The sequence below is a fragment of the Tenrec ecaudatus genome, chromosome 9, assembly GCF_050624435.1.
Source record: "Tenrec ecaudatus isolate mTenEca1 chromosome 9, mTenEca1.hap1, whole genome shotgun sequence".
Classification (NCBI taxonomy): Eukaryota; Metazoa; Chordata; class Mammalia; order Afrosoricida; family Tenrecidae; genus Tenrec; species Tenrec ecaudatus.
Window position 1 is genome coordinate 156,906,241 of NC_134538.1, and position 25,585 is coordinate 156,931,825.

At 54.8% G+C, this 25,585-nt stretch overlaps 1 protein-coding gene across 2 annotated transcripts in view; it reads right to left on the reverse strand.

Moving 5' to 3' along the window:
- Positions 1 to 260: 260 nt before the first annotated feature.
- The window catches only part of ATP6V0A4 (ATPase H+ transporting V0 subunit a4), a 52,962-nt gene continuing 27,637 nt past the window's right edge, over positions 261 to 25,585 (reverse strand). Inside the window, exons 12-20 of one of the 2 annotated variants that reach the window (XM_075557750.1) lie at positions 18,419 to 18,576; positions 16,998 to 17,091; positions 14,287 to 14,405; positions 11,340 to 11,556; positions 9,588 to 9,689; positions 6,873 to 7,001; positions 4,236 to 4,353; positions 3,736 to 3,907; positions 261 to 354 (exon numbers count right to left, since the gene is read on the reverse strand). In XM_075557750.1, coding sequence (XP_075413865.1) covers positions 261 to 354; positions 3,736 to 3,907; positions 4,236 to 4,353; positions 6,873 to 7,001; positions 9,588 to 9,689; positions 11,340 to 11,556; positions 14,287 to 14,405; positions 16,998 to 17,091; positions 18,419 to 18,576 — 1,203 coding nt within the window. Of the gene's footprint in view, positions 355 to 3,735; positions 3,908 to 4,235; positions 4,354 to 6,872; positions 7,002 to 9,574; positions 9,690 to 11,339; positions 11,557 to 14,286; positions 14,406 to 16,997; positions 17,092 to 18,418; positions 18,577 to 25,585 lie in introns of both variants that reach the window. The other variant, XM_075557751.1, reaches the window with a different exon arrangement.

Consider the following 25,585-nt stretch of genomic DNA (forward strand, 5'->3'; position numbering starts at 1 on the left):
CACACACACACAAGCAGGTCTTAATCATTTTATTATCAGGTCGCTGAGCCCACAGGAGGTCAGGCTCTTGGCTCTGACAGGCATGGCACCTTCACAATGAAGCCCAGGGCTCACACGAGGCTTTGTAGGCAGAGTGGCAGAGAGAACAAAGCCCGGCACTGAAGGCTGCACAGCTGCCACTCCAGTGGCCCTGGGGGGCCGACTGGCTTCCTTCTTGGGCACAGGGGGCGGGGGAGGCGGGGCGGCCACCTGGCCTGACGTCAGTCCTCAGCCGGCCCTTCCAGGATGTGTTTGAAGGAGAACGGGCAGAACTTGTGACCGGCCCCGGAGTAGAACTTATTCTGGAATTCCACCCTGTGGTTGGGGGACAGGACAGAAGGGGGTCAAGCACCCCAGGAGAACCGAAGGCGGCGCCTCGGGCTCGACGTGGGGAAGCTACCCAGAAGTTTGGCAGTTCAACGCCCCGTCACTCTGTAGGAGGAAAATGAGTCCATCTTCACCTGCACAGGGGGACAGCCTCGGGAATCCCCCAGAGTGGTTCTGTCCCGTCCTACAGAGTCCCTGTGAGTCAGGGCCCACTCAGGACCTCCAGTGGGCTGTGCGGCCCACGGGCTGAGGACTCCTGGGGGCAAGGAGGTCAGAGTGCTTGGCTGTCAATCGAAAGGCTAGCAGTTTGAACCCCTGGGCATCAGCTGGAGGGAAGAAGCTGACCAGGCAGGTGACAGTGGCCGCCACCTCCACAGGGTCCCCACACCTCCGAGGTTAGTCCTTCTCTTGGCTCCCTCTGGCAGGTGTGGGGATCCCCTGCAGTGAGCAGTGTGGCCTTCGGTCTTGGTTGTCACAGCAGCAAGGGCTGACCTGCCAGGAGGGGTGAGGTCCCCTGTTATGGCCACGTGGTAAGGCCGAGGGAGATGGGTCTCTGTCGAGAGAGGTTCTCATGGGGTGAGACAGTTAAAGTTTATTTTGCCAACCTGGCTGATAAACACATTAATTGAAGGGCAACGAGATAAATGGCTCTGTGAGCCTCGCCTCTGTAGCTCTCAGGTCTCTCGTTTTCTGACGGTCAGACCAGGGTGTAGCTGCATTAGCCAATTCCCTGCTTTAGCTGGCAAGGCTGACTTCCTGCAGGACATTCCTGAGGAGAAGTCACATGGACCTACCCCAGTGCAGCTCTGAGTGCTGGGGAAGCTGTGTGGAGATGCCTGCCAGCGCTGAGATGCTTACACATTCACTGACTCGGCTTTCCTCCTGCAGTCGGCATCATTGCATGTGTTTTGTGAGATGGAGGGGGACTTTGTAAGTTGCTGTCAGACAAATGGGCTAATGTTGGACTTATGGACCTGGGCAGCTCTGGGTTGGGATGTTTTCTTAATGTACACTTACCCTTTATATAAAACTCTCTCTTATACATGAGTTTCTGTGGATTTGTTTCCCTAGCTTACCCAGACTGACACACAGGGAGAGGCTGCCCATAGGGACAGAAGCCACTCTGGACTTGCTGCCTTTTTCCCTTTTTGATTAAAGTGGAGGGGGGTTGGCAGGTCATCCCAACAGATCATCTGACCTGAGAACAGAGACGTGACCGGGCGTGCTGGCCAGGCCGGGCCATGGGGTGAGAGGAATGGCCGAAGTCACGGGGATGGGAGCCGAGATGGAGCTACATCTTCAGGAGCCTTGGGGGGCTTCGTGGTTAGAGCGCTCTGCAGTGGTGAGAACCCACCAGCCCCTCGATAGGAGCAAAGGCCCGGCTGCCTGCTTTGGTAAAGGCAGAGCCTGGGAAACCCCAGGGGCCGGTCTACACAGTCCTGCCGCGAAAACGACTGGTGGGAATCACAACAATGGTTTCATGTCACAGCCTCCCACCCACATTCTCCTCTGGCCTCTTGGACCACAGCAGAACCATCCCTGCCCCCAAGAATGACCAGGACCCTCTGCGTGTGTGTGTGTGTGTGTGTGTGTGTGTGTGTGTGTGTGGCCCCCTCCCCACCCAGTGGCAGCTGTGGGTGGCCCGAGGGAGGGGTGCTCTTCTGAGGGTAACCCACTCTTTTCCCCTCCTGTCCGGGCCTCGAGGCCTCCAGGCTCAGGCCCTCCCAGAGCGTGCACAGCCTCGGTGCACACTCTACTCAATGGATTTCCCCAATGACACAAGAAGAGGGGGAGGGGGAGGCGGGCCACACCGAGACGCTCCCAAACTCAGTCCAGGAAGCACAGCATCCTTTCTGTAAGGGCTGCAGAGAGGCAGCACTCCAAGTCCCGGGGGAGGATTCTCTCCTACCCATCAGGATGGCGACGGCCACCATGTGTCTGCAGAGCACCTTCTGTGAAGGTCCAGCCCCACCACCGGCCCTGCCCAACGAGTGGCGACAGAGTGAATCTCTTAACATGGCTCTTCTATCCATTTCTCTAGAATGCCTACGACATGATTGAGTGGGAGGGCATGCCAATTAGGTGTAGAGGATTCTAACTCGGGGTCGATCAGACAGTTGTACCGTGCCCCTGGCTCAAAGAAGGAGGCATGTCAGAAGCAGGAAGAGGGAATTCCCATGACCGTGACCATCAAGGAAGAAGAGCCACCAGTAGAGCTTGCCTGAAATCCCTCCATGCCCCAAGTGGTGCAGGCAGCAGAGGCCCCACCACAGTGGCCCTGACCAGCAGCCAAGGTGAGAAGACCGTGAGGCCGGGCAGCACTGTGAGGCAGAGGAGCGTGTGGGCAGGGGCCGCCCAGCCGAGGAACCCAGAGCAAGACTTGGCTGTTGGCGGAGGAGAAGCGGGCCTGTGGACCAAAGACTGGATCCGTCATGCTTTCTGATCTTGGCTCAGTGTCACCTGCTCACCTCCCCCAGGAACCCCTTTGATCGTGAGTATTCTCCATGAGTCCTGCATAGCCACTGCATAAATCATCAAACATAGCAGGGAAGTCTAGGCGAGCTGGTGGGAGAAGCAGGACAGCGAGAGGGGGGCTGCAGGGATAGCTGGCCTCAGCCTGGGGCCTTGGGCAGCTGTGGAGATGCTCCTCCTTCCCGGTGTAGCCAGACGGGGTCAGCCATGGCCCCCATGTCATATTCCCGGGGGCCCTCCTGGTTTCTGCCTACTGGAGGCCAGCACCTTTGTCTATCCAGGTAACTCCTGCACTCAGCTCCCACTTGGTGGCCTCCTTCAGATCTGCCACCCTGCTGGCACACTCCCTGTGGCGCGAGCAGTTAAGCGCTCACCTACTAGACCAATGAATGGGAGTTCGAACCACCTGGAAGAGACTTGGAAGTAAGGCCTGATGAGCTCCTTCTGAAAGGTCGCAGCTTGGAAAACCCTACTGCGTGGTCCCACGCTGCACACACTCCTGAGGTTTCCAGGCATCAGACGGACTCACGGCAGCTACTGACAACACCCCCACCCCCTCAGGAAGGAGCCACGATGATGAGTCAGCATTTCTCACAGAACGGGGATGGATGCCTATTCCTGGGCCACCACAAGCCCTGGGTGGACACATGGGGTGGGAAGTGGGGGCTTCACACGGGGCCCACGGAACGAGGAGCTCCTGTGATGGTGCCACCAATGCGTTGAAGTCACTCAGAATCCCACCCACCGACGACCAAACCAAGACACCCCAAAGAGAAGTAGCTCCTAGGTGCCTTGTCTCATCTGCAGTGCAGCCCTCCTCGCAGAACCCAGCCTCAGCCCACGAGGCCCTCCTGCCCCCCAGCACGGCCAGTGGAGCCCCTCAGCACGGCCCCTCACCAGTGGAGCCGTAGAGCGTGCAGGAAGGCGGACAGGCCCTCCATGACGAGCAGGATGGCCACCGTCAGGACAGCAAACACGGCGAAGATGATGAAGACGCCGATGAGCCCTCCCCAGCCTCGCTGGCGCAGGCCGATGTTCATCACCATGGTCCACAGCACCTCGGAGAGCTCTGGAAGGCGGAGAACATGCTCGGCTCAGGCCGCCTGCTCTGCTCCACGGGCTGTCCCAAGCAGGCCTCACAGGAGCTCCGGCCTTAGGCTAGGGGCCTGGGACATGCAGGGGCCTCTGGGAAAGGCACGCTAAGGCCACACGTGTGCATTTTCTAAAGTCACCAAGTTTCGGGTCATTTGTCCTGGCGGCCACCCACGGCTGACAGAGAGGAGAACATTTCCCCTACCCGTCTAGAGACCAACCGAGACCCAGTCTCCTCTGGAGTTGTCAAGAACAACCCCGAGCCGCAGCTCACCTGCGCAGTGTCCCCCTGGGGCCCCACTCACGGGCATGGGCCAGGCTCAGGGCCCAGAGGCGCAGGTAGGAGGCCGTGTTGGAGATGCAGCCCAGGCAGTACTCAATGGTGTGGATGGCCTGGTGGACAAAGATGTCTCCAAAGTTGAACTGCAAGAGACCGTGTTTTTTCAACCTCAGCACATTCTGCACCACGTATGGAGAGGTCAGCAGTTCCAGCCCACCAGCCCCCTCTGTGGGTCAAAAATGAGACTGTCGGCTCCTGTCAAACCCAGAGAGCCAGAGGGTGGCTATGAGTTGGCATTGATTCCATGGTGGGGGTTTCCACACCAAAAAGCATTACAACAGAGAGAGAGAGAGAGAGAGAGAGAGAGAGAGAGAGAGAGAGAGAGAACAAAACCCAAACCCACTGCCACCGTCAAGTTAACTGTAACTCACAGCTTCCCTGCAGGAAAGCGTAGACCTGCCCCCATAGGTTTACCAAGGCAGTAAGTCTTCACAGAACAACGCACCCACCTCTCAGTTAGTCAGTTAGTAACCAGGTTTTCACCACTGGGCCACCTGACAGGGCTCCTTACAGCTTAGCACACGCGACTCACAGTGACCCTACAGGACAGGGCAGAACTATGCTGGTGGGCTTCTGAGACTAAGTCTTCACGGAGTAGACAGACAGCCTCCTCTTCCCCTCGATAGCTTAACTCGGGGGAGGGGAAGAGATACTACTGTGGCAAGTTGCCGCGATTCTGGCTCGTGGGCAGCGTAGAACTGGGCTGCACGGGGCGCTCTGTTTGCCTTGGGTTTCATTTCCCTTGGGGACCTCTGCCCTTAGAAATAAGGGTGGGAGGAGAGAGAAGGAACAGAGGAGAAAGCAGAGGTGGTCAGAGACTCGAGACGACTGCGTGGAGCCCCCTCAGTACAAATGGGAAGGTAGAGAGGAGCCGCTGGCCGCCACCATGGAGCCCACAGAGGAGGAGGGCGAGGACCCCGAGGGGGACGCACGGTCCAGCCTTTCCTCTCCAGGTGGAGACCACATGCCAGTCTACAGATGACAACTGAGGTGCGCTCCAAACCAGGGCAGCCATGTGGAGTTGCTGGCAGGAAGAACACTGGGGGTGTGGGCTGGAGAGACACTGGGGCTCTGGGGAGAGCTGGTCGGGGAGGCTGTGCCGGCCCGAGGGGTCGGGAGATAGCCAGACGGGAACAGTAGGGATGGCATTCTAACACCTGGCAGCAGGTGTGACAGACTTGATGGCTAGCCCTCTACCCTGCTTACTCTTCCTCCCTTGGTTGAAAGGCTCCTTCCTGAGCTAGCCTTCCCACTAACTCCAAGTGCTCGTTCATTTGTCCCAGGGGAGGCGTGTTTGTTGTAGTTCACGCCACAGACGGAGCCCCAGTGGGACCTCTGGGGAGCCAAGGCCATCCGCCCCCAGAAGTGCAGCAGGTCCTGTGACACCCCTCAGGTGGGTGCACACACCCATCACATGATAAAAGTGGTCCACACCTGGGGACAGGTAACCACACTCTGGAGGATTGTCCTTGGGCAGAAGGGGGCCGAGGGAGGTGAGAGAAGACAGCGGTGGCGGATTCGCTGGCGGACATCAGGGAGCAGAGGTGCGTCAGAGGACGGAGCAGAGGCTGCAGTAGTACCCGGTGGAAGTGTCCACGGGAGGAGGCTGGGGGACAGGCGCAGGTCTTGCTCCCATCTCCAGGGTTATAGCTGGGTTCTGCGCTCATTGCTTAGTGGGAGACAATCCCAATAAAAGCGACAGGCTCCTGGGACTCCTATCTGAGCCAAGTGGTCTCAGTAACCCCGGGGGCATTTGTGTCACTGGATCGAGTCTGAAGTTCAGCCCACACCCAGGCCAAAATATGAATATGTTCTTGTGAGCTGCGGTCTGGGTTGGGCCCCAATGCATGGCCAACCCAGCACAGCTGAACACAGCTCCACCTGCGCCCGCACTGTGCCCCTGACCAGCTGGGGGTTAACTGGGGGACCCATAGGGAATTTGTTGACTGACTTTGGAGGGGAGGTCGTGAGGTCTTCCTTCCTGGTCCATCTGAGACCAGAAGCTCTGCTGGGACATCATAGCAACAGCCCAACCTCTGGGTACAGAGCGTTGGCTGCACCTGAGCTGCGTTCGAGGGCCAGGAGTGCAGGGCTCCAGCAGAGAAGGCGGGAATGTTCTATCTCCGAGCCACCGGGGCCCCGGAAATTCGCCCACGGAGGCTGGCGAAGAGCTGTTGTCCTGATGCACTCAGTGCACCCCACTCCTAACTTTCTCCTCCCCCACCTCATGCAGTCACGGGGACGCTGTCCAGGGGGACCTCTGGGACCTGCATGCCATTCCCATCCAGCTATCCTCACTCACCTGCCATGGTGGTCTCCGTGCCCTGCTGGCTGCTTATCTAATGTTTCAAGTACCAGCCCGACTCCAGCCCTCTAGCCCAGTGGGTCTCCACCTCCCTCATGCCAAGACCCTTTCACACAGTTCCTCAAGTGGTGGTGACCCCCAACCATAACATTATTTTCGTTGCGATTTCATCACTGTCATTTTGCTACCGTTATGAATTGGGCAACCCTCAAAGGGGTCGCGACCCACAGGCTTAGAAGCACTGCGCTAGAATCTGTACAAACTGGGGCTCTTCCTTGGGTGTCCAGCCTCAGGTACCTCTTCCTCGTGGTCGTCCTGGGCTCTGTGGGCCCCCGCAGCAGTCTTCTGACCAGCCCTGATGGAGTGGTTGGAGCTGTCGTCTTCAATGCTGTCGGCGTAGTTTCCTTGGTCCATGGACACCTGCATCTGCCACCAGGTGGAAGAAATGAAGAGTGTGTCACCTTCACCCTTAACAACAAGGACAAAAAACACCCCACCAAACTGGGCCGACTCTGAGCGACCCTGTCCGACAGGGTAGAACTGGCCCCTGGGGTTTCTGAACTGTAACTCTTTATCAGAGTAGAAACCTCCATCTTGCTCCGACTGGTGGTTTTGAAGTACTGACCTCATGGATCGCAGCCCAGTGAGTAACCACTGCACCCCCAGGGCTCCGGGAGAAGGACCATAATTCTATAGGATATGAACATGAGTCCTTACTCGGCCTGCATGCCTATCCACTAACGTTACCATCCCACCTTACGGCAGTGTGAGCTGCAGCCCAGAGAGGTTGGGGAACGTGTCCCAGGCCAGCAGAAAATGGTTCCAATATGGAAAGAGCCACCAGGACCACCCACACTCATCCCCTCACACACACCCCACACACTCACACAGCCTCAGAAACCAAGACCAAGGAGACAGGGACCCGGGCAGTCTTGGGGGCGCCTGCAACCCCAAATGAAGTCAGATGAAATACCACCTGCCGTGGCAACCTGGGAACGGCAATGTTTGAACACCTTATCAGTCAATCTCCCTTTTGACCCATTGTAAATTTGTTCTGGTTTTTCAATTATTTTCTGCTTTCTTTTGATTGAGGCTTTTCTCCATTTTATTCTGTTATTGATGTTGGTTTCTTTTTTGTTATTGTTGTTGCTGTTTGTACGTTTTTCTGTATATGAAACCCAGGATGGGTAAATCTGTGGTCAGTCACTAACTGGATCAATAGTTTCTTAGGGAACCCTGGTGGCGTAGTGCTTACACATTGGGCTGAAAACTGTAAGGCTGGCAGTTCAAAACCACCAGCAGCTCCCCAGGAGAAAGATGAAACTTTCTACTCCTGTAAAGAGTTACAATCTTGGAAACCCCCAAGAGCAGTTCTACTCTGTTCTGTAGGGTAGATTCCAGGGCAGTGAGTTTGGTTTGGGTTTTGGAAGGGTAAGGCAGGGGGAGTTTGGTGGGAAGGGGAGCTGGGGAGCTGATAATGAACACACGAAAGTAGAAACTGTTCTAAAAAGAATGCAGTGATGATTGCACAACCCTTTTTAATATGATTGAGAGATTGAATTGTATGATATGTAAATTATATGTCAATGAAACTTTAAAGAAAGGAAGAAAGCTAGTATTTGAGAGTCCTGGGCTTAGGCGATCCTCATCACTGGGAAGGCTGAGTTCCTAAGAAAGAGAAGTGCACCTATTTCTACACAAAGGTATTTGCTACCTTCTTTTGAAATACCTGTTTGGGCGATATTCTACCTGAAGGACCCGTTACCATTTTAGCTTCTTATCCATGCTGCAAACAAGAAAAACCAATTCTTTGCTTGAATTTCCTGTTCATTTCTATCCCTCATCAATTACAGATCAGAAAGGCTGTCTAACAGGCAGGGCTGGATGGAAGTTAAGACAGGGGAAAGGAGGGGGCAGCAAGTGAGAAAGGGGTGCCACATAGGGCCGGTCCTCCAGAACTTCCATCTGACCATGAGTGGGTCCTGCCCCTTCCACCATTGTCCTCGTCAGTCTCCAGGACAGATTTTAGAAGAAGACCGTTTAATCTGCAGACCCAATGACCACCTTTGGGAGACCACCAGATCTCAGCACTTTCCACAACAACGTTTATGCTCGTGGAAGGAAGTAGAGGAGGCTGTCCCCATAGGATGTCTCTGTGTTGTTTCTAGACCTGCCCCCATCCGGTGACAGAGTGGTTACATGTTGAGCTGCTAATGGCAAGGTCAACAGTTCAAATCCAGTCTTTCGACTCCTGTAAAGATTTACCTGTCTGAGTCAAGATTGACTTAATGGTAGGGAGTTTGGTTTTAGGTTTGTGATTCTCTACTCCCATCAAGAGTGGCAGTCTCAGAAATCCTCAGGGGCCAGTCCGACCCTGTCTTCTAGGGTTGCTATGAGTCAGCATCGACCTCACTGCAGTGAGTTTGTATTTTCCCCACTGACCAGGGAAGGCTGTAGTGAGGTTCCTGTAGGACAGAAGGAAACTGCTCCGGGGGGTTCCCCAAGCCTGCAGTCTTTCTGGAAGCAGCCACCTCTTTCCTCTCAGAGAAAGAGGTAAGCTTGAACCACTGACCTTGCTGTCCACTGCACCACAGGCCCCTCGGTGAAAGTTAAGCTCCCTAAATCCCAGTCTGTGGAATCAGACGTTAAAGTTCGCTATTTCCAGAGCCGTCTAAACAAAAGGCACGAGTGGATGGATTCATTTGGCCCCAGAGAGAAGCCACAGCCGGCCAAGGGAGAACCCGTGGGGTCAGTCCGCTCAGGGTGGCACTCCGTCTGCGGCAAGAGTCAGTCAAGCCGCCCAAGCTGGGGACAGTGGAGCTATAGCAGGCTCAGTGTTCATTTAGAAAAGGAACTTGGGTAAGATGCTTTCCATTTCCACTAGGCAGAGGACTTCAGATCCCTCAAATCCATTATTGTCGAGTGTGGCTAATTCCGACTCCTGGAGGCTGGCCTCCTGTTGACAGTCAGAGCAGCCCCACAGGCTTCAGGGGTCAGACCCCCTTCCCTCACCTGGGCTCTGTGGTGGCGGGCTCGAAGGATGAAGGGCTTAATCAGGAGCATCCAGGGCACAGAAATCAGAGCCAGGACCACGAAGAAGCTCTGGACTTCTCTCTGCAAGACCAGAAGGGACGAAGTTGTCATGTCAAAGGCCGTGAGACAGGATGAGCATGACCAGTCCCGCCTCATCCAGAAAGCATGCCAATAGCCCGCTCACCCTCACCTCTGCTCCCGGTGTCCAGGACAAGGGGGCACTGGACCCTCACTCTGTATCCCTCTATATATGAGCCCCGTCACGTGGACTACACCATGTGCAGTCAGGTCCTCAGAGCAAGAAGAATCAGGAGACACATCTAACCCCAAGCCAAACCCACTGCCATCGAGACCACCAACTCAGAGTGGCCAAACAGAACAAGCTAGAACTGGCCCCAGATGGTTTTCGGAGACTAACTCTTTAAGGAGCAGACAGCCTCCGCTTTCCCTCAAGGAGCGGCTGGTGGGTTTGAACCGCCGGCATTGGGGTGAGCAGCCCTTCAAGTTCCTTAGACACATAGCATCCCTTGTTGCTGTGCATCTGCTTCCTGGGCTGTTGTCCCTGGCCCTGCGGCTCCAGAGACCACTCTCCAGGACGCAGTCTGCTTGCCATTGTAATGGCATGTGGCCAGCACGAGGTTCTCCTGTGGCCTCTCCTCACTCGTCATTGCTGATCCCCATCTCTGCCTGACGCCCGTGTTCCAGCAGGAGCGGGGTCACCCACCCAGAGGAAGGAAAACTCTCCCTCCCTGGGGGTCTCACCCACCATTCTCCTCTCAGGTGAGCTGTCTGACGGGATGTGGGACGCCCAGCCTGAATGGGGTAGTTCCGTCATTTCATGTCAACTTGATAAATGGGGGTGGAGTCAGCCTGTCAATAAGGTCGCAGCCTGATCAATGCCTCCACCTGATCGCGGCCTCCTCATGAGGATCGAAGGAGTTTACTTTCCTCCTCCCTGGAGGCGGGCCACACTCTGCCTCCCCTTCCTATTGACGAGCCACATTGAGCCACGCTGATGGCAGCCAGAGCCCTGGAGATGGGTCCACTGCCATTGGACCCAAGGACTTTCCACCCACAGCTGGTGATCTTCCTGCATTTGGCATCATTGCATGCACCACCTGGGCCTGAAGAGGGATTCATGGGCTACTATCGGATGTGCGGGCTTGGTCTGGACTGAGCTGGGATGCTTTATTGATGCATCATTACTCTTGACGTGAAGTTCTCTCTTAGTTATAGATGAGTGTCCCTGGATTTGTTTCTCTAGTCAACCCGGATTCACACTGAAGAACTGAACTCCTCCCTGGGGGTCTCACCCACCATTCTCCTCCCAGGCGATCTGTCTCACAGGAGCTGAGAGCAAACATGCTTGACAGCTCACTGAAAAGGTGGGCACCCTAAGGGGCCACGGAAGAAAGGCGTGGGGATCCACTTCTGAAAACTCGAAAGCCCTGGCCGTTCTACTGTGACTCATGCCGTGAGCCGGGACCAGCTCTACGGCAACCTTTCCAGCATCGAGCCAATCAACTGCAAGCATTCTGCTTTTGTCTTTCAGCTCAGCCAGCATACAAGTCGATGTCCACCGGGGCCCCTCGGGTGCCATGCTCCACCATTGCTGCCCCGGACACGGTGCAGTCCTCCAAGAGGACTGGGACTGGTGCCGAGGCGGCCTGCCTTACAGACGGCCCCACACCCCTGCAAAGCTGAACAGGGCGGAGAGGAAAGACGGTGTACCTGGTGCTGGTACAGCGGCCGGCTGGACGGGTCGTCGTAGTTGAACAGAAACATGTTGATGAAATGGATGAGGATACTCGGGGCGCGCTGGGACGTGTGCACATCGTAGTGGCACCATTTGAAAATGATCATGAAAACCAGGTACCCGAAGAGACACAGGATGAAGACCATCTCGGGGACAAACTGCAGAGCGATGTTGATGCTTCTTCGGAAGTATCTGGGGGCGGGGTGTGCACGCGCGTACACACACACACACAACAGGTCACTAACCAACAAGAGGCCCTAACTCACTGCCCTAGAGTCCTCGCCGATTCGGAGCAACTATACAGGACAGGGTAGATCTGCCCCTGGGGGTTTCCGAGACCATGGCTCTTCCCAGGAGTAGAAAAGCCTCAGCTTTCTCCTACAGAGCGGCCGGTGACCTCGAACTGCTGAACATGCAGTTAACAGTCCAATGTGTAACCAGGACACCCCAGGGCTCCCTTACAGGTCACTAAAGGAAGTGTGAAAAGCCAGCTGGCTTCTACTCTGATTTCTCTTCAAATCATATAAATCTTTCACCTTTTACTAAAGAAAAACAAAAGCCAGCTGGATCGGAGACAACTGTGTGTGTGTGTGTGTAAGACCATGCTTCCTCAGGATGGTGTATGTTCCCACTAGATCACCTGACATTTCTTCAGAGGGCAGTGGTTCTCAACCTTTGGGTCGCGGCCCCTTTGGGGGTCAAACAACCCTTTCACAGAGGTCACCTGATACATCCTGCATATCACATAGTTACATGACGATTCATAACAGGAGCAAAATGACAGTGATGAAGTAGCGATGAAAGTAATTTTATGATTGGGGGGGTCACCACCACATGGTGAACTGTATGAAAGGGCTGCGCCATGAGGAAGGTTGAGGACCACTGCTCGAGGGGAGGCTTGGCTGGACCTCTTTTTGCCCAGCAGCTGCGTGATTGTCCTTTGCCTGCCTCTGTGGAGGAGGCCTGCGAGGGAGCAGCGCAGCCAGCGGCTCTACCTCTCCCAAAGCACAAGACTTTGGTGGACACTGCGTCCCTTGCCCTGAAATCAGGGTGAGCTCGCACAGCAGAGAGAGCGAGCCGGGGTCCAGAGGGAGGCACCGAGCCCACCCTGAGAGTGAGAGACGGGTCACTGCAGAGCTGGCTCACAGGAGCATGTCTAAGGGCAGAAGGACAGCTGGACTTAGCAGCTGCTCCAAGGTGGGGGCCAGTAGGCAGTCTGTGGCTCGGGGCCAGGTCGTGCACCTGCGGCAAGCATGGTTTTCCCTTCTACAAATGGGCAGAGAGCCACACGGGAGAGCCGTGCGTAGGGTCAAAGAGGAGAGGGGTTCTCAGCGTTAAGAGGAAAGGAGCTCTGGTGGCACTGTGATTAAAGTGCTCTGTGGCGAACCCAAAGTTTGGCGGTTTGAGGCCCCAGCTGCCCCTCGGGAGGAAAGGCGAGGCCGTCTGCTCCTGTCCCCATGCCAGTCTTGGAACTCCTATGGGGCAGCTCCACTCAGCCACATGGGCCGGGATCAACTGGACGGGAGGGGCCTGGGTCTGGGGTTTGTCCATGATCCTGTGGTGAAGGGCGAGGAAGGGCTGGGAAGGGTTGAGGGAGACAGGTCAACACATAATGAGTATGACCCATGCCACGTGGTGGGCACAGAAACAGCAACTCGTGTGCCACATGCAGGGACAGACCCCGGTGGCAGAACGGTTGTGTGCTTGGACAACCACCCACCACTCTGAGGAAAACAGGGCTTTCTACTCCTGTACAGCGTTACGCGCTCGGAGACGCACAGGGGCCGTCCTACGCAGTCCTACGCGGTCGCAGTGGGAATCGGCTCCACAGTAGGGAAAGTTTGCTTTTCATGTTTGGTTGGTTGGTTTTGGTTTTGTTGCGTTACGTTACCTGTGCATTTTCTACAATCGTTAAACATGGAACTAAGACAGTCTCGCCTTCTGCCGTGCCCTCCAGGTAAGGGAGGAAAGAGCAGGGCCACAGTGGGCCAGGGTGGGCCCGTGGCACCACCTGCATAGGAGCCTCACCCACTCATGCCCACGCCCCGGAAGAAAGAAAACTTGGAGATGTCTGGGCTGGGGCTTGAACTTCTGGCTCCGAATCCCGCATCATCCCTATAGCCCAACAGGGGTGGGGCAGGCAGGTCTACATGACCTACAGCCAGCCGTCAGGCTCACAAAGCCCACATCCACACTGTCCATCCCATCACAACTCCGGGCACCCATTTGTGGGCAGAGTAGCACTGCTCTCTGGTCTCTCAGAGGCCACAGGGCTGCAGGGGCAGAATGCCTCAGCTTTCTCCCATAGAGCCACTGGTGAGTTTGAACAGCCAACCTGGTGGTCAGTGGGCCTGTGCTTAGCCCTCTGCACCACCGAAGCTCCTCTCACCCACAGGAGACCTCTCCCCAAAGGGCGCATATGGAGAGGCTGTCAGCCTGTGCCAGGGGTTCAGGCACATTCAAGGGGAACCCCATGATCTTCTGTGTCCTTTTCCCAGGGGGTTTGAGGTCCCCTCAAGCTCCCTCTGTGGGAGCAGGCTGGAGCAGGGATCTTGGAGGGATCTCAGAGGAAGGAAAGGAAGGGGGGTGTGGTCGGGACCCACCCACAAGCAGAGAAGGTGGGAGGAGGGAGCTGCCAGACGGGAGAAATGACAGCAACGGGACCCAGAAGGAACCCGGGGCCAGAACGCACCCACCGGACACCAGCCCACCAGTGGGTGGGTGGACACAGCCGCACCCAAGCCTCTCAGACAGAGGGGCCAAGTAGCTCTGGGCTGGGGTAGTATATTTGTCTTTGAAGCGCTTGGCTCGGAAGATTGCAGATCTGCTTGCCCTGCCTCCGCGGAGACCCCAGGGACTCGCTCTCTGTCGGGGACCCTCCCTGGTTTGACCCAATGCACGGAGTGGGGCTCACGGGCTTACATGTGATTGAAGAGGCTGAGTATCACGCCGAACACCATCTGGGCGATTCCCAGGATGACCGACATCTTCATCTTATAGGAGTTCAAGAAGGTCAGCTTGTTGGAGGCCACGTTCCAGATCTGGGAGGGGAAGCAGGGTGGGTCAGGCTTCCGTCAGCCACAGCGCTGGCCATCTCGTCCTGCCCACCCTGCAGGCTCAGAAAGGGAAGGGACCGTGTCTGCCCTCCCCCCCCTCTCCAAAGTCGTGTAGGGCACAAAGGTCAAACCCCTCTGTGGCAGGTTCCCACGCCCCAAGTTTTCACCACAGTTCCGTGAGAGGGGCAGACGCTTCCCTTGCTGCAGGAAGGACCGGGAGAAGACCCCCTGGGTGATGTCCATGCTGTTCAGAATGGACAGTGAGGCCCCTCCTCCCCTCGTTTCTCCAGCTGGTGGGCAGTCAGAGCGTTCCTTAGAAATGGGGGTGGCGAGACATCGTCTCATGTGCTTGGCTCATGCGATCAGGAGGGGGAAAGGGGAGAAAGGGGGAACCCATCACAAGGTTGGATATATAGCCCCCTCAAAAGGGATGAATAACAGAAATAATAATAACAATATATAATTGATCAAGGATTCACGAGGATGGGAGGGTGGAGGAGGGTAGGGGGAAAAGAGCTGATACCAAGGGCTCAAGTAGAAAATGTTTGGAAACGATGATGGCAACATTTGGACAAATATGCTTGATACGACTGATGTATGGACTGTTATAAGAGCTATAAGAGCTCCAGTAAAAATGATTTTTTTTAAAAAGGAGACGGAGGGACCAGTAGCTGCAACAACGGGCTCCTCTATCTCCCCGGTGTTTTCAAACTCCCCACCTTGAGTTTAGCAGCCCGAACAGAACACCAAACCCAGTACTGTCAAATCCATTCTGACTCACAGCAGTCCTATAGGACAGGGTAGACCTGCCCGTGTGGGTTTCTGAGACTGCAGCTCTTTATGGGAGCAGAAAGCCTCTTCTTTCTCCCAGAGAAGGACTGCTGGCTACGAACCGCTCACCTTGTGGTTAACAGCTCACCTGGTCCCACTATGCCATCAGGGCTCCTGGATGAGACAGACGGACACAGGAGCTGCCATAACGGCTCAGACGTAAGAATCGTGAGGAAGGCACAGGACTGGGTGGCGCCCCGTTCTGTCGTCACCGTGAACGGACTGACAGCACGTGACAACCACAGGGAGCCGTGGCCCTAGAGAGGTACCCTCACCTGAGAACAATCAACAGAGACCAGAAGAGCAGCCTTCACCAGGGACAGAAGGACGGAAGGCAAGAGGTTTGGGGAGCAGGAGGCATGGAAAGAGGAGCCACAGGAAGGAAGCAGGGTGAGGGAGGTCACGTGGTGGCAATGCAATGGCCACTGAGGACAGGAAACGAAATGGGCATGATGGTTGAATGCTGTTCTCTACACCTCCACCGAATCCCCCAAACATGTTATAAAGAAAGTAGATAAAGGGAGATACAAGTGTGCTACCCACAACACAACAACCCCAAAGGAAAGGGCGGAGTCAGGGTGCCAAGTGGCTTTGACCGTGCATGCTGGCCAGCACAGGGGGCATTACCAACCTTCCTCATGCCACGACCCTTTCATACAGTTCCTCGTGTTGAATTCACCGCCCCCCCCCCCCCGAACCGTAAAATCATTTTCCTTTGCTACTTCATTATTGTCATTTTGCTACTGTTGTGAATTGGGCAACCCCTGTGAAAGGGTCGTTCATCCCCAAAGGGGTCGCGACCCACAGGTTGAGAACCACTGGTCTTCATGGTGGGGGAACGGTGTGGGTAGTGAGGTGGGGCTGGGTGCAGGGGCCTTTACATGAACCTACTGCATGCGTCAGAGCCTTGGCGAGGCAGTGGTTAAGCACTGAGCTGAGATAGGCATGGTCGGCAATTCGAAACCACCAGCAGCTCCTCAGGAGCAAGTCTGGGTTTTCTGCTCCGGTCCACAGTTACCATCTCAGAAACCCACAGGGGCGCTGTGAGCCCGCACTGACTCGATGACAGTGAACGTTATCACACGTCGCCACTGCAGGATGGCTTTCCCTCTGCCTCCATCCCGCCTGACTTGACGTGTTCTGGAACTTTCTCTCTGCCCCAAGGTCCCCAAGCAGGACACCTGTCATCATTGTGATGTTGCTCTTAGTCTTTCTTTCCTCAGTGCCAGCAAGTGGATGCCAACTCACAGCGACCCCAGGGACAGGGCAGAACTGCCCCTGTGAGTGCCCGAGACTGTAACTGAGGACAGGAGCAGAAAGCTCCGTCTTTCTCCCTGGGAGCGGTGGTGGTCTCGAACCGCTGGCCTTGCCGTTAGCAGCCCGACACCACCGGGGCTCTTGTAGCAGGTTATGCTCCTCCTTCCTGGGCGTGAGCAAGGCGCTCCTCCTGAGTCGTAGTCTGTGGGACAGGCTCCCGAAAGAAAAGCCAGAGGAAACAAGGGTGTGTTCCATCCCATTCACCAGGCGGACGTTCAGTGGAGCAAAGCCGTCAGGTGGCTCGCCGAGTCTGCCCGCCCCAGTCAGACCCCGAAGACCCAGGCTTGTTGCTGAGTTCTTTTTTCTAGGGTACCATTTTGACATCCCATAACAGATGCTACATAAATGCCCCCCAGGAGATGGACAACTGGCGACTGACAGATGGACAAGCCTGTGCAGTTAAGGTGTGAGCCGAAGGGGGCCTCTTACCGGATCGATCCCAAATGGGTATGGGTTCCCAGAGTAGACGCCAGGCACGGCGGGGTCCAGCTGTAAGATGGCATTGGTCTCCATGGTGTGGTCACTGCAGGGGGATAGGGGGAAAGGGCCGGGGTCAACCAGAGGCCAGTCCAAGGCCAAGTACTCGAGGCATGGCTCATCAGGGCCCCACGAAGTCTCAGCAGACTGAGCACCCAGCGTTGTCCTGGAGGTCGAGGCTGCAGGAGGCCCTGATCCCAACCTGATCCTCGGGGCACCTTGGGGAGGAAGTGCCCACTACCTTCCAATAGAGGCCGCTCCGTTTCACAGGGGACAAGGGTGGCCTCCCCTCCCGCCCCACACTTTGCTTTAAAGCTGAAAGCAAGCTGCTCTGAGCAGCCAGAGACACACCCTGCTGGAGAGTGAGGCAGGGACCGCCAGACACTAGGACCTGCCCCAGCCCTCCTGGCACGGCCCCTCCTCAGCCCCCCCCACCCCCCACCCCCCCGTCCTGTGCTGGGAGCATGCTCCCTTCCAGAGCAAGGGCATGCCCATGCTGCTCCATCCCATGAGTCCTTGCCTCTGTGTCTCCTGCCAGCCTCCCTCACCTGCCACTCGGGATGAGCTCCCTAAACCTGTTACCATGGGGCCAACTCTGACTTATGGCTGCCCCATATGTGCATCAGGGTGGAACTGCCGTCTAGGGGCTTTTCAGTGGCTGGGTTTGTTTATGGGGATCACCAGGTCTTTCTTCCAAGGCACCTTTGGTGGTGGGCTGGTTCACTGCTGACACCGCCACGGCCTCCCTGGCCCCACGGTGCATCTTTAACTGAACCCAAAACCCACCGCCATCAGTGGGCTAGCTCTCACGCACAGCAGCCCCACAGGGCAGGGTCGCACTGCTTCATGGGAGCAGACAGCCTCCATCTCCCTCAAGAAGCTGGAGGGTTTGAACCATGGACCTTTGGGTTAACAGCTGGGCGCTTCACTGCGGCATTACCAGGGTCCACGTGTGCCGCATAATCCAAACACGCTGCCATCAAGTGGCTATCAACTCATAGTGACTGTCAAGGGCACGGTACAGCTACCCCTGTGGGTTTCCGAGATGAACCCTTCAGGAGAGCAGAAAGCCTCCTCTTCCTCCAGGGGGCCAGCTGGTGGATTCAAACCGTTCACCTCACAGTTAGCAGTCTACCACTGCCAGAGCCCCTAGCGCAGGTTTAGTTGAGTTCTAGGGTTTTAGAGCTGCCCACACCCGACCGTGTGGCACAGACACAGAGGAAGGGGAACCAGGAACAACCCCCTCCTGAGGCAGAACTTGCAGGAGAGTCTCCGAACAGAGGCAGACGCAGATTCCCCCCACCCCTACCCCACCCCGCCCCACCCATCCTGAAGAATCCTTGGGGAGGCCCCCGCTCCGCCCACCCACTTACTTCCAGGTGCCGTTTCTGAACATGGAGCGGACGCTCCAAGAGGAGCCGAAGATGTTGAGGGACTTAGAGAAGCAGTCGTTGTAGATGAGGCCCGTGTAGATGGAGAAGACCCCCATGAGCAGGATCAGGTAGCGTCCGTGGAAGAAGGTGTTCCAAATCTGGTTGTGGAGACAAGAGGGCAGAGGGCAGGGTCTGCAGGCTGGCGGCCCCCAGAGCAGCCCAGAGCCAATCACACCCATCACACGGGAGACTAGAACCCAGGAAGTTCCTTTCTCACAGCAGGCCATGACACGGGCCACACCCTCCACTCCAGGGCCAGCCAGCACCCAAGCCACGTGTTTTCATCTCCAAGTGCTTTGAAAACAGCCCAAAGGAACGGAGCGGCCTTTAACCGTTATAACTTGCCTAGTTCGCACATGCAGACAGGTGTCCAACGCCTGCCGGGCACAGGTAAGCAGGGAGCCTGTCCCCACACGCCTGTCACTCTCATTCTGTGGTGGCTTGTCTGTCCCTGCGAGGCTATGGCACTGGTATGTCCCATGCCAGCAGGGTCACCCATAGGGAACCCGTTTCAGCAGAGCTGCCAGAGTAAGAAGAGACTGTGAAGGGCAAGGCTGTCCACTTCTGAGCGACTGACGGCTGGAAACCCGATGGACGACAGTGGAACATGGTCAGTTATTGGCCCATCGTAAAGAGCAGCAACGCCTTGTCAGAGCTGAGTCCCCTGAGGCTGGAAGGCACTCAGTGTTCGATGGGGGTGGGGAGAGCTGCCTTCTGAGAGCAGATCACAGAGGTGTGAATGGATCGAGGAACGCCTTCAGACACGACCCACGACCCACTGCCCTCCGTCCATGCTGACTCAGAGTGACCCTGTAGGACAGGGAAACTGCTCGAAGGGGTTCCAAGACTGTGAGTTGGTACAGAGCAGACAGCCTCATCTTTCTCCCTGGGAGCAGCTGCTGGGTCTGAACCAGTAACCTTGCCATTGATAGCCCACTGTGGCCTAACCCACAATGCTACCAGCCCCCCTCAGTGACCCTGTAGGACAGAATGCCCCGTATTGCTCAGGTGTTCTGAGCCTGTAAACCTTTCAGCTGCAACCTGCCACATCCTCCTATGCTGTGTGCGACTGGTGGGTTTGAACTGCTGACCTTGAGATCTGCAGCTGAGCCCTGAATAACTGAGTCACGGGGCTCCGTCTGTTGTCACGAGAACCCCAATGTTCTGCCACCCTTCAGAACTCTCAAGACTGAGGCTGCCCACTTTGCTGCAGAGGAATTTCCTCAGACAGGCAAGCCTGACCTCGTCCCTCTCCCCCAATATCTCTGTCTTCTTGCCTTTCTGACAGGTGCCATGGCAGCCTTCTGTGGGAGCTCTCCCCTGTCAGCCCAGCGCCCCGTGAACAGCTTGTGGGGCAACACTGCCATCTTGTGACCAACTCTTTCCCTGTGCCCCATAGCCCTGCCACTTCCAAGCTCCCATCAGTGGCCCAGGTAAGTCCTAGACCTGGGAGTGTTCCCGTGGAATCCAGGACACCAGGGCCACATGCCACACAGATGTGGGCACGGGGAGGGTCTGTGTGGGGGAGAGGACAGGCTCTGGGGGCTTGCTGTGTGACCTGCACTTTTCCCTAAACCTAAAACTGCTTCACCCAAAGCCCTGAATCGCTGGGTCACTGCGGCAGAAGCAGGGGCCTCAAGAGCTCCGGAAGGGACACGGATGTGGGCGGCTGTGCCATCGGGGGACATGCCACGCAGGGGGCTGGTCTGGGGGGTTCGTGCCTTCTCCATTTGCTCACGATGCTTATCTCCTGAATATCAGGGGCACTGATGCCGGTTCAACTCGGTGGTCATGGAAACACGTCTGCCCACCAGCCCTGGGGATGATGAACCCACAGTGAGGTGACATCGCTGAAGTCTCAATGTCAAGAGGGCTCGAGCCGAGGGCATCACTGACCCAAGGACGAAACTCGGGGGACGAGAGGACAGGGCAGAGGAGACGCCGGGGGCAGCGAGCAGAGCACAGTCCATGGGGTGAAAGGGAATGTGAGGGAGTCCTGGGATATAAACCTCGATGGCCCTTCCCCCGATTAGCAGTGACAAGTTTACCAGCCTGGGGCACTACTGGTCCCCGAGAAGCATGGTCAAGAGAGCAGGGAACTGCCAGCACACAGGCCAGACAAGGCGTCCGGGATCCGCAGGGTTATACAGGAATACAGGGGCCTTGCCACCCACCCCCCAAAATATTAGCACAATCAGTCCTCCTACTCACGGATTCCGTGTTTGCTAATGTGTCTATTGGCTCTGGTCTATTGTCATCTCCACACCACACAGCTAACATCCAAGGACATCCAAGGACATATTCCAAGGACAATGACTTAGTAGGAGAGAGAGGGTTTCTCTCTGCTAAAAAGGGGTGGGGGACCAGGGTGAGGAGACTGCCCTCCTAAGAGCACTGGATTTGGAAATCTTGTCGCTGTCTGTTCTTTCTCTGCCTCTTCAAAACGTCTGTCAATCCTTTGACGCTAAGCAAGCTTCATGCCACCTCATAACCAGGACCTGTTCACCAGACGCAGCCGAGGGAGATCACCTTTAGAGGCTTGGCCTCCAAGTTACAGATCTCCCCTGTGTCAGGCTGGGTTCACTAGAGAAACAAATCCATAGAGAGAGCTTTATATCAAAGATCAATTGTATGTCTAGAAAACATCCCAGCCCAGTCTAGATCAAGTCATAGGCTGATATTGGTCCATATGCCCAATGCCAATCTCTAAATTCCTCTTCAGACTCACAAAACACATGCACTGACGCCGAATGCAGATCACAGGCCAGTGGGCGGGAAGTCTTGCAGATCCTGCTGCGTTATAAGCATCTCAGCTATTGAATGAAGGGGGAAGTGCAGAGTGGAGACCCAAGGCCCAAATGTCGGCCAATGGAGATCCCCTCACAGAGGGGTTCAGGAGAGGAGATGGGTCAATGAGGGTGCGAGGTAGTACCGATGAAGAACACAGCTTTCCCCCAGATCCTGGATGCTTCCTCCCCCCAACTACCATGATCCGAATTCTACCTTGCAGGACGGGATAGGGCAGAGGTTGTACACTGGTGCATATGAGGGCTGGAGGCACAGGGAATCCAGGGTGGACGATACCTTCAGGACCAAGGGTGTGAGGGGCGATGCTGGGAGAGGAGGGTAAGTGGGTTGGAAAGGGGAAACTGTTTACAAGGATCCACATGTGACCTCCTCCCTGGGAGAGGGACAGCAGAGAAGGGGAGGGGGAGACTCCGGATAGGGCAAGATATGACAAAACAATGATGTATAAATTACCAAGGGCACATGAGGGAGCGGGGAGCGGGGAGGGAGGGGAAAAAAAGAGGACCTGATGCAAAGGGCTTAAGTGGAGAGCAAATGCCTTGAGAATGATTGGGGCAGGGAATGTGTGGATGTGCTTTATACAATTGATGTATGTATATGTATGGACAGTGATAAGAACTGTATGAGCCCCTAATAAATTGTTTTTAAAAAAAATAAGCATCTCAGCACTGGCAGGGGGGTCTATCTCTAAGTAGCTTCTCCAGCTCAGGGCACTAGCGCAGCTCCATGTGTCTTGTCAGCAGCAATGTCTCCCAGGGGATGAGCCTGCGTCCTGCCTCCAGCGAGCTATTTATCTCCTTAGTCCCTCCAAATGAGGTCATCAAGCTGTGACCTGATTGACAGGTTAAACTCCACCCCTTCCCTCTTCCGTCTCAAATTAACAACAGGCTATGTAACTACCACATCTCCCAACCTTCTAGAAGGAGACTCACATGAAGGCAATTCGCAAACACAGGTAGCCACCTCCATTGCCAGCTGAACTTAGGGATGAACTTGATGTGGTGAAGTAAGGGCTGCTAATCGTAAGATCGGCAGTTCACACCCATCAGCTGCTCTGCAGGAGAAAGATGAGGCTGTCTGCTTCCTTAAAGATTTATAGCTTCAGAAACCCCAGGAGCAGGAATGGGAATAGCAATACCAGGAAGGGAGGGGGGAGGGGGAGAGGCGGGGAGGAAGGAGGAACCAGTCTCCATGATCAACACATAACCACACACACCCACACACTCCTCCAGATGGATGGACAACAGAAACCATGGGGGAAGGGAGACAGCGGTCGGTGTAAGATATGAAAATAATAATAATTTATCAAGGGGTCATGAGGGTGGGGAGGGAGGGAAAGAAGAGCTGACGCCAAGGGCTCAAATAAAAGTAAATGTCTAGAAAAGAATAATAAGCAACATATGTACAAAGGTGCTTGATACAATCTACGGAAGGACTGTCAAAGGAGTTGTAAGAGCCCCCCATAAAATGATCCTTTAATTAAAATAATAAAATAATAAATTGCTACTTAACAATCAGAAAGAAAGAAAGAAAGAGAAAACCAGCCTAGGTTGCTGGTGCTGGAATGGGCTCAGGGGGAGGGTGTGTCTGTCTGTCAGGTGTGACAGATGGTTCGGTGCAGGGCTCTTCCTTAAGGACTTGCCACTGTCAGGTGCCGCCCCTCCACTCCGGTTCACAGCAGCCTGTGTACAACAGAAGGACACACGGCCCTCTCCCGGCCAGCCTCGCAGGGTTCTCATGTGGGAGCTCACCCTTGCAGTCACTGCGTACACCCATCTTGTTGAGGGCCTTGCTCTCTCACTGTCCCTCCACGTCACCGAGCATGATGTCCTTCTCCAGGGCCTGGTTTCTTCTGCCCACACGACGTCTCCACATCCCTGCCTCTAAGCACTCTGGCCATCCTTCTTCCGAGACAGATTGGCTTCTTTGGCAGTCCACAGGACCGAACACCTTCTGTGTTCTTCCCGGCAGCATCCCGCAGATGCATGCGTTCTTCTTCCATCTTGCTTATTCAGCATCCACTTTCACGTGCGTAGGAGGTGACTGAAAATATTCTGGCTTGGGCGAGGGGCACCTTAGTCCTCAAAGTAGCATCCTTGCTTTCCAACACGTTAAAGAGGTCTTGTGCAGCAGACTGACCCAATGCCATGTCTCCTTCGATCTCTTGACTGCTGCTTCCAAGAGCTTGTTGGCGGATCCAAGCCAAACAAAACCCTTGACAACTTCAGTCTCTTCTCCATTTCTTATGATGTTGCCGATTGGCCCAGATGTGCAGGGTTTGTTTATGTTTTCCTGCTGAGGGCTGTCATCCTTGACCAGCTCGCTCTAGAGCAGCAGTTCTCAACCTGTGGGTCGCAACCCCTTTGGGGGTCGAATGACCCTTTCACAGGGGTCGCCCGAGTCATAATAGTAGCAAAATGACAGCGATGAAGTAGCAACAAAAATAATGTTAGGGTGGGGTGTCACCACCACATGAGGACCTGTATGAAAGGGTCGCGGTGTGGGAAAGGTGGAGATCCACTGCTCTAGAGAATATGTGATGGTGGGATTCAAGGTACTCAGGCACCAGCTCACCGCCCTAAGGACTATTTTAAGTATATAAAAATGAAAGATACATTGAAAGTAATTTGTTATTTCTAATATAAGTAATTCATCATTATCAAAGTAATTAAGTATTAACTTAAATAAGAACAATAAATGAGGTACACAAACTAGATTATAAGAGTTTTTAAATATTAATTTTAAAAAGTAAATAATAGTTGACAAAAATAAAATTGTTTTTAAGATATTTACCCCCCAAAAATAAAATAATACATTTTTAAAAAAAGATATTTCCAAGTGGTGATACCAGGAGGGTGAAGGTGGAATAGAAAGGGGGAACCAACCATAAGGATCTATATATAATCCCCTCCCTGGGGGACAGATAACAGAGAAGTGGGTGAAGGGAGACATCGACAGTGTAAGGTATGATGAAATAATAATTTATAAATTATCAAGGGCTCATGAGGGAGGCGGGGCAGGGAGGGATGGGGAAAAATAAGGAGTTGATAACAAGGGCTCAAGTAGAAAGCAAATGTTTTGAGAATGATGATGGCAACAAATGTACAAATGTGCTGGACACAATGGATAGATGGACGGATTGTGATAAAAGTTGCATGGTCCCCAATAAAATTATTTTTAAAAATGTTTCCATATTGCCTCTTGATTGATGTCCTCAGTTGCAACATTCCTCCCTTTTATCTGAGCATCCTCATCGGCCGTGTGATTTATCCTCAACCATCTTTTCACTGTGGGCGTGAGAGCCATTCCTTTGAGGCAGGCCAATTAGACAACAATCATTGTGTTTGATACATTAGAAACAGTTAGGTGACTTCTCTTCTCTGAACGTATTATGTTCATCTTAGAAACACCCGTTCCGCTGCTGCTGAACTTACAGCAATTGGTCAGGCAATACTTTTAGCTCTTTGAACCCTTTCAGGAATTACGTAGTCCACTCCGAATCCCTTGTGGGAATTGGGGTTGTTCTACAAAGCCGAACCAAGTGACCGTGTACCACCCACGGATTGTAGGGCACTTTTTCTCTTTACGTCCCAGGCTTGTTTCCTGAAGTTACGCACGCAAGGGAATAAAAATGCAGTATTTCAGCAAAAGTACATGTTTTCTGAAATGAACAAATAAATAGTGCAAACAGAATTCTGTCTTTCTGTACCGTTGGACAGAATGAACATTAGACAGGCGCTTAGAGTAAGGTGTTGTACAATAAACATTAAAAATGAGCATTTCAACATTGGGTGACTGCCCAGCGAGCCCCTTAGAGGAAACCCTGATTATAATTGCCATTTTAATTACCGGTTCACCAAACTCAACAAGTCAGGTATTGGCTCTGAACCCCGCCACTGCCTGTGTGAAATAGATGACATGCACTGGACTCTACAGCCCAGCCCATGCTGTGGAGTTGATGCCGACTCAGCCACCCTGGAGACAGAATACAACCCGCCCCCAGTCCCCCGCTGCACAGCAGCAGATGACCAGCTCTAGCTCCCGTGGAGCAGTGGGGGGGGGGGGGGGTGTTGAACTGCCGGTCTCTCGGATGGCAGCTGAGCACTCAGCCACGGCGCCACAGTTCCTGCTCAGCTCCCCAGAAGGCCTCGAGTCCGCATCTCCCTCTGCGGCCTGCCTGTGGGAAGCAGCATGCTCAGGCCCCGCTGCGGAGCCCACGACTGAGCGCCCGTGTTTCCCCTCTCCTTTTGTGGAGAGGCTGGGCTAGCAGATCTGGAGTTACATTTTGCCCACTAACAA